This window comes from Colletotrichum aenigma (assembly GCF_013390185.1).
Source record: "Colletotrichum aenigma strain Cg56 chromosome Unknown KSG_Cg56_contig06, whole genome shotgun sequence".
Taxonomy (NCBI): Eukaryota; Fungi; Ascomycota; class Sordariomycetes; order Glomerellales; family Glomerellaceae; genus Colletotrichum; species Colletotrichum aenigma.
Genome location: NW_023500912.1, coordinates 2,791,363 through 2,799,970, shown reverse-complemented (window position 1 = coordinate 2,799,970; position 8,608 = coordinate 2,791,363). Strand labels below are relative to the sequence as shown.

General features: G+C 56.2%; 2 protein-coding genes across 2 annotated transcripts; one reads left to right on the top strand and one right to left on the bottom strand.

Moving 5' to 3' along the window:
* Positions 1-334: 334 nt before the first annotated feature.
* MSB1 (Morphogenesis-related protein MSB1) lies at positions 335-3,758 on the top strand (the record flags this gene model as incomplete). The annotated part of the gene is made up of 6 exons (XM_037325039.1): positions 335-524; positions 625-770; positions 820-913; positions 976-1,204; positions 1,254-3,592; positions 3,649-3,758. 6 exons carry the CDS (start codon positions 335-337, stop codon positions 3,756-3,758), a joined length of 3,108 nt encoding a protein of 1,035 aa, XP_037177257.1.
* Positions 3,759-5,456: 1,698 nt separating this feature from the next.
* Positions 5,457-7,509, bottom strand: osm1 (Fumarate reductase; the record flags this gene model as incomplete). The annotated part of the gene is made up of 4 exons (XM_037325038.1): positions 5,457-6,993; positions 7,048-7,285; positions 7,342-7,410; positions 7,476-7,509. 4 exons carry the CDS (start codon positions 7,507-7,509, stop codon positions 5,457-5,459), a joined length of 1,878 nt encoding a protein of 625 aa, XP_037177256.1.
* Between the last annotated feature and the right edge of the window lie 1,099 nt (positions 7,510-8,608).

Below are 8,608 nucleotides of genomic sequence, written 5' to 3'. Positions count from 1 at the left end.
GTGTCTGCGTGGGGAACTGCAACAACGCCGTATTATTGACTTTCGACAAACGCGCAACACCGTCCTCCGTCGACGATACCTACTCCTCCTCGCCCCCCTATCGCGCATCTTTCGCGACTCCCCCACCAATTCCCACTACCCGAGGCGAGGCGAATCCGCAACCTTGATCATCTTGGCTCCCCGTGTCTCAGATCCCTTTAACGGTCTCCGACCCCTCGTCGACGCAGCAGCCACGACGACTTCGTCGACCTCTCCGTCCGCTCTTCGAATGCCGCGCGCCTCCCCCCGCTTCAACAAACAGTCGTCTTCTTGAAGGCGATTTCTCACCGCAAAAATGCCCAGCCTGTTTTCCCGCCTCAAGGGCAAAGACGGTGCGACCAAGAAGAAGAAGGGCGCGAACTTCGATCCTGCCGACCATCTCCCCGCGAAGCCACGATGGGACGACGCTTATACACGAAAGACGGTCGAACCCGAGGAGATTCAGGACCTGATCAGACGCTGCACTGAGGAGCTCAAGGCTCGAGGTACGACCTTCTTGCATATCTTGCATGTGCACGCATCAATCTTTGTGCCCAATGCGACCTATCGCGACTGCAAAACTGACATGCTACCTTCCGTCTCTAGCTCTGGACCACCCTTTCCTGCTCCTTCCATTCCGTCCCACCTCGGACCCTAGTGCTGTCCGTACCTTCATCCGCCATTTCTTCGATGGCAATCAACCGCTTCGCGGCGAGTTCTTGTCGCAAGAGCTTCGCATGACCGAACCCATGGTATGTGTCTTGAGAATGAGGTCCCTTGGGTCGTGCTAACACCATCGAGGTCATCGCCGGCGTTGTAAAATGGTGTTGGAGCAGATTGCCGGGTGGTGTTGTTGGTTGGGATGCGTATGAATTGTTCAAAGTTGGCGAGCAAGGTAAGTCGCACACAAGGATCAGCCACCCCGTGCCATACGACAGTGGCTCATGCGCCTTCCAGATTCGAACATGGCGAGAGACTCGTTCAAGACATTCATCCCCCTCAGTGTCGACAACGGCGCCCGATCATGTATCATTTTCGACTTTTTCGACCTTCTTTCCGCGATTGCAGCTCATGGAAAGATGAACGGTTTGGGTGGCCGCAAGCTCTCTCGTATGGGTGCATGGTGGGCGTTTGAGCACAAAGATACGGGCAGCGGCTTTGAGGGTGGCTATAAGTCATGGGCGAGGTGAGTATAAATTTTGCAATTGCGAATCGTCAGCGCTAACACGCTACAGCGCCGCCGATGCTACGAGCCATCTGTTCTTCGCATACCTCAGGTCGCTCGCTCCCCAGAAGCCTTCCCAAGGCAGCATCTCCATGTTGCCCATGTCACTACAGAAGCTCTTGCAGGAAACCGAGTACCCCCCTCAGAAGCCCTCGCTGATGCAGTCCTCCACCTACAAGGTGGTCATGATTGTCGACGCAGTTTCCCCAACGCCTTTCGCCCTTTTGAGGAGGGCAAACCATTTCCAGTATCGTGACGAAGATCGAGCTCTGCGAGAGTTTTCCGAGTACGAGGATCCCGTCAAGGCCCTTACCGAAGAGTGCCGCCGTGTCTTGAAGGCGATTTCTTCGGCCAACCAGTCCCAAGTGTCTAGCTCCAAGCACTCCACCAGCTTGCGCGATGCCTCCTGGTCACGTTTCGAAGACATTGGCTTTACCAGTGCTCTCGAGGATGAGGACGATGACGAGGAAGCGGCCGCCGCCGCTCGCAAGCCGCAGGGCTTGAGGACGACACCGGCAGCTGGAAACGTTGGTCTTGGCCGACCAACCACACCGTCTTGGGCAGACTTCCTGTCATCGGGCTTTGTTGATGACAACCCGAACAACCCTAACATGCTTTTGCCGCCCGATAAGGTGCTGCCGCCAATTGAGACAGCTGTCCGCCAACGAAGTTCTCAATCCCACAACCCTAGACTCGAATCGGATCGTCTGGAGCCCGGTGAATTGGCAAGCATAGCACGTTTCGACCTGGATGAAGCGTTCTGGTGGGTCTGGATGAGCAGTCTTGCTCCTGAGGAGACGCCGGAAAGAAAGTCAGCCTTCGGCCGCTGTGCCGTCATCGAGACCGCCATTCGGTCTGGAAGATGGCTTGTCATGGAAGAGATGGTGGCCGGAGCTGCCCCTGAACCTCAAGAAGGCGCCTACATTGCCGAAAAGAAGGGCTTTTTCAGCTGGACCAGACGTAACAAGGGCGTCAACCGCCGCAAGTCGACTGGAAAGCACGCCTTGGAGAAGGGGAGCAAGAAGGAGGACCCAAATGTCAGCAAGTCGAGCATTGGTCCAGATCAACAAGCTCGCATCCAGGCAGCTGCCGCACAGCTCCAGGCGCGTCAGCAACAGGAGCAACAACTGAAGCAGCAGCAAATACTCGCAGCACGCCGAGGACGCAATGATGCATCGGCCATGGAGAAGACTACTAGCGTGATGACTCTCCAGCCCGATATCATGAAGCAAGCTTCTCCGGCAATGAAGTGGGCAAACAAATACGACAAGGAGGCGATTCGGGAGGCCTATCTCGCAAACAACACTGCTGGTCGCGGTATCGGAGTTTCCACAATGCAGAGAAATGGAAGCCACGGCCAAAACGAGTACACGAACGGCCACGCCAATGGTGACGAGCTTCGCCCTGAAGTTCCGGAAAAGTCACCTTCTTTACAACCTCAGCCTTCGCCATTGACCATGAACTCGCCAGGCATCCCCCGAACACCCTCGCCGCTGCCGTCCCAACACAACGACGAACCGCCCGCGCCCATCGAGAGGGATACTGAGACACCGAGTGGCCTCCAGCCCGCCGAACGATTCGACTCAGGCGGACGAAGCTCGCCGATGCCCCCGCCGAAGGACTCTTTCGACCTGGGCCGCGAAAATATGTTCACGCCGGAACCGGACACCAGCCCCAAGGACAAGAAGCAGAAGAAGCTTCACAAGGAAAAGACTGGCGGTGGCGGCCTGCGAAAGCTGTTTGGTCGTAACAAGAACCGGAACTCCAAGCTCCCTGAGAACGCCGCCGCGGATGTGAACGGTATGCTTCAGCGCGAAACAGCAACTCCCGAACCGCCAAGACACGCTCCGTCTCCCGTTCCCCAGCCCACTGCCACTGAGTCCAACCTTCCCACACCAACACCTATCGAGGCTTACGCCACGCCGATGGAGGCGCCCCAGCCAGCCCCTGTTGAGACCCAAGCTCACGAGCCGCAGTATGAGCCGTCGGTTGATGAATCGCTCTCTCGCATCGATACCGAGGACGCCAACGAGGCTCACACCGAATTTTCCCGTTTCGATCAGGGTCCCCTCCAGGAGCAGCCCGCGTTCGTGCCCGACGATTCCGATGATGATGACGCGGCTCCTCCCCCCATCGCGAGACACAAGACGCCCGAACCGCCCGCGAAGATGTCCCCCGTCTCACCCGTGTCCCCGACTGATGGGTCCCGAAGCCCCCAGGCGCAGGATCGATGGGCGCAAATCCGCAAGAATGCTGCAGAGCGTGCGGCCCAGCGCCAGAGCGAAGAGCAGAGTCGGGGTGGATACAGCAAGACCACTGATGGTGACGACGACACCAGCGGAGAAGAGAGTAAGTGCAATCATGTTACCGGGTATCCAATCACCAGCCAACTGACACTGTTGCAGCAATCGAGTCTCGCGTCGCACGCATCAAGGCACGGGTTGCGGAGCTCACGGGCAACATGGAGAACTCCACCGCCCCGGGCGCCCGCACACCTCCTCCCATCCGCCGATAGATTGACGGGCCCGATATGAGGCCGAACGATTTGATTTTCAGTTTATTGCGATTCTTTGAATGACTCCCGCATCGCCACCCCCATCACGAGAAAAGCACCATTTCTTCCGGTCTCTAATTCTTCGAGATAAAAACGGATGTCTCCGGCTTCACCGGGTCCCTGGCCGGATCTAGGCTTCTCAGTAATTAGTCGCTAATACCTTGTCTGCTGTTTCTTCTTTTTTACGTTGCGGGTTGTTACACACAGAAGATGATACCACTAGAACAGCAAGCCGGTACGCACAATTTTCAATGGCAGTTTTTCAACTTTTTCTATCTCAACTTCTCCACATCTGCGGCTAGAAAATGAGAGTCCGGAGGGGAACGGAGCGTTGTCGAATGACGTGGGGGAATCAGTTCGATGCAGTCGCAATTCATTTTTGTCTTCCTCCATCAATGAAGCTAGTTTTGTGTGCCAAAAGAAAAGCGCGAGTGAATTCCGTCATCAGAATATTAAAAATCTACCCTTGATGTACACGACACAACATTTTTCGTCCGAGTAGCACACGTGTGACAGTAGGTATATAGGCCCTACTTCATGATATTCAGTGACAGCCTCTGCAACTCGGCTTGCGTGCACAGTTCTAGTCAGAACAAATGTCCATGTCACCCATCGACCTGACTCTTCACTACTTCACACTAAACTAAAGGCTTTCTACGATAGACCGCCCATCTTTCCTGGGCTACAACAACTACTTTGACTATGCCATCTTCTACCTTACGGTCGTCGTCGTCGCCGCTATTATTACTGCTTCTACCGGTCTTCTGCATGAGTGTGTTAAATACATAGTAAAAATAGCAGCGCAGACACAAGGAGATTGGGCGGTTCCTCCTATTGCGCCAAGTGGCTATTGATCGTTAATTTGATGTGTAGGGCACTCAGATGTTTCCATAAATCTAGACCAGGTCGCCGGGAGGACGGATCTCTCTATGACCAGTCACCAAGAAGGTATGCCTTAGTTCACCAAGGGTTCATGAGGTCATCAGCACCGCGTCATTCGTCAACCCAAATCCTCAAACCACACAGCACATTATTTGCGCTGCTTCGCCCGTGAAAGCGACGTTGACGAAGCGGCCAGTGTAGACCACCTCCTGCTCCTCCAGGCACGGCCATCGGGAGTTCTGAGACTTGATTGACCTTGCCTAATCGAAATGGTGAGGCACAACGCCTTGCTCTTGACACCGTCAAACTGAGTATATATCTGCACGGGCTGGCTTCCGGGACCATTTCCTGTTTCTTTTTTTTGCTGCGTGTGGTGAGCGGTCGCGGCTCGGGTTTTCGGGGGAATAGTGACGCGATTCGGGGGGAAATGTGCCGCGATTTGGTCAGTGGGGAATCAGTCGGCCGAAAGAAAGGCGGAACACCCGGATGCCGGCATCGGCATGCACGTGAAGAGTCAACTGACTTGGCGCCGGCATGGCTAGGGTTACTACGTGACAGTCGCGTGCGAAGAGATGAGCAACAAGGTTGTGAACAGAGAAGTATGGAGTTCCATTGGATCCAAGAGACTACAAAATGTATCTATGAATACAATCCCGATAGTGACTACTCATGAAGAAAATGCCCAAATCAAAAGTGCGCCAATGCGCACCCAGTACTCCGGTTATCACTATTTTACCCAAGCCAATGCCATCGTTAAAACGTCCGTCATCCTAGTACTTACAGCTCCAAGCTTGGCTCCTGGCCCTTGACGCGGCCAATCACCTGCTGTGGTGCGTACTTGGGAATGACCTCGTCGTCGTGCAGCATCTCAAACTCCTCAGTCGCGTCACGACCCATGAAGTTCATGATGGCCTGAGGACCACCGGGGTGCTCCTCCAACCAGTTGGAGAGATCCATCACAACGCCCTTAACGACGACCCACAGGTCCTCCTTTGTGTTGTGCTTTGCGACCTCCTCCATGGAGAACTCCTTCTCGGGAATGGTAAACTTCTTGGGGTCGTTGGGCTTGTCGGCCTTCTGTCCGTTCTGGACGGGTGTGGGGCCTGCCGCCGAGGTGGTCTGTTGGGCAGGGATGCCCTGGCCACCAGCACCGCCGGCGTTGTTCCAGTCGATCGTCAGACGGCCAGGCTGGGCAGGGTCGAGGTGCAGCGAGATCTGTCCCATACGGGCGGCAGCACCACCAGCGCCGCTGAGGGCCTGCTGGAAGAGGTAGTTGCTGGCAGTGTCACCGGCAACACGGCCGTAGACGACACAGCCAAGAAGAGAGGAACCACCAAGACGGTTAGCACCGTGGACACCACCAGCCAGCTCACCGCAAGCGTAGAGGCCGTCGAAGGGCTTCTGCTCAGAGTTAAGGACCTGGGCCTTGTCGTTGATCTCGATACCTCCCATGGTGAAGTGGAGGACGGGCTCCATAACGGCGACGTGGAAGGTGTCGTTGATGTCGAAAGGCAGGTTGTGGAAGAACTTCTTGCCCCAAGGGTCCTTCTGTTTGCCATCAGCGATGGCGTTGTAGGTCTGGAAGGACTTCTGGAGGTGGTCAGGCGAGCAGCCAATCTCCTTGGCCAAGTCCTGGCCGCTCATCTTCTTCATCAGACCACGGCCAGAGTAGTGGCGAGTGTGGAAGTCAAGAACGTTTGAGGCCTTGGAGTTGAGGACAAGTCTGATAGGAAACTTGTTCTTGTCCTTCTCCTTCCACATCATACCGGAGACGTAGTCACGGTGGCCAAGCTCGTCGCAGAAACGGTCACCGTCAGCGTTCAGCAGGAGACCACCCTCACCACGAAGAGCCTCAGCAGCCAAGAACTTCCACTTGGAACCGGGGTCCTTGGGGTCGACCAGACCAGTAGGATGGACCTGGACCTTGTCCATATCAATACCGTTACCACCGATGGCCATGACCATCTTCTGGCCATCACCAGTGGCGTGGGAGCCGTTGGTGGTGGCGAGGCCAAAGGTATCGGGACGGTGTTGCTTCAGCAGAGAGGTGTCGCCGAAGTCAGCGGCGTAGCCACCAGTGGCAAGAACGACGGGGCCGTCGAGCCTCTGCTCCTCTCCGCCGAACTCGTAGTTCACACCAGTGATGGTGTTTCCCTCCTTGTTAAGGCCGGTGACGCGGGCCTTCTTGATGATCTCGACTCGGTGGGGCTCGGTCTCGGCGAGTTCCTCGAGTCTTTGCATGAGAGCGTAGGTGATGGCCATGCCGGGGAACTTGGCATCGTGACCACGGTGTGTACGGGGCTGGGAGTGACCACTGATGAGAAGTTAGTAGCTGTTGCGGCGAGGGGCGCGCAGCATGCAAACTTACCCTAACCGCGAAACGAGGGTGAGGTCCAGGTTGAAGACATCCTGAAGCCACTCAACGGCAGCAGCGGACTTGTATGTGAGGACCTTAATGAGATCGGGGCGGGCCTTGTCACGGGCAGACTTCAACGTATCATCGTAAAACTGCTTGACGCTGTCGGCAATCTTGGTGTCGACCTGTGTGCGGGTCAAGGCACCGTTGATACCGGAGGTGGCCTTTGTGGAGTTTCCTCCGAAGAAGCCTGATTGCGACGGAGTCAGTATTGCGACTGTTCGCGGTGCGCAGCGTGAGACTTACCCTGCTTGTCGAGAACAACAACGTTGCCACCAGCGAGGTAGATGGTGTGCGCGGCACTCAAGCCGGAAACTGAGAACACACGTTAGCATGTGACGGCACGTTCGAGAGCGAGGTTGGAGAGAGATGCCACTTACGACCACCGCCAACGACGATAACTCTGGGTGCCATGTTGATTGATGTGTACAGATGCGCTCCAAGAGAAAGGATGGAGAATCAACAAAGAAGATGGCGAAGATGAAGTTTGTGGGGGGAAGGGAGGAGAGTTTATGGAGGTCGAGGTTTAAGAAGAAAACGGGGAGATGGACGAGAGCGTGTGAGAGGAGCGTCCCAGTCGCCTTCGTGTCTAAGCTACGCCGAGGGACGATGGAGGTACCTCACGACAGGGCCAGAAAGGTACGGTGTATGCGTACCGAGTACCTTGCAAACAAAGGGTGTGTTGCTGCGGCCTTGGGCGTGGTGCTGGTCCGGCGGTGCGGTGCGGTGCGGTGCTGACACGGCGAGTCGTGAGCCGAGGTCGAAGCGCCTGGGAGGGAACAGGGGGATTAGCACTGGGGATTTTCATGGGACTCGACTGGGCCGCCCGCCGTGGTGCTAGCGGGTTTGGGGCCAGTTTGGGTCTGGGCTGGGGTGCCGTCTGGGGCAGATTGGCGTCACCCGTCGCGACGTGCCAGTAAGAATGCGCGAGTTGGTAAGGCAGTCCAGCGGTGGATTCGGATCAGGTACTTACAGGGACAGCAGCAGGTCGGACAAAGAGACAATGGGATGCAACCGGAAAACACAGATTCTGGACAGAAGGGAAGCAACAGCAGCCTGCGCACACGAGGCAATTGACTCCGGCTGAGGAGGTTTTATAAATATTTTTGACGACGCAGCAGCAGGCGTAAAGGGGCCCTCTGCCTCTCGCAGCAATTCTGGCCGAGTAGTACCTGGCTTCGCTCCTTTCGGTGGTGGACCGCGAAGAGCAAAACTGGGGGAAGTGTGGGGGGGAACACCAAAACTGTTGAAGCTCCTACGGGGCCGCGATACGGGGTACGCAACAGGAAACTGACTACGGCATGCACTGGACTGGATCTGTCTTGCTGTTGTTGCTGGGGAAGCTGGCCACGACGACCAGCGGTAGGAGACGGATTGGAAAGAGAGCCGGCTAGAGTGCTACAGTGAGCGAGCGAGTACCCTACGGTCGGTCGATGCCCGTGGCTGGAGGAGGGATGGCAGATGGCAATTCGACGAGTCCCCTATCCGTATCCGTGGCGACCCGTCGTCGACT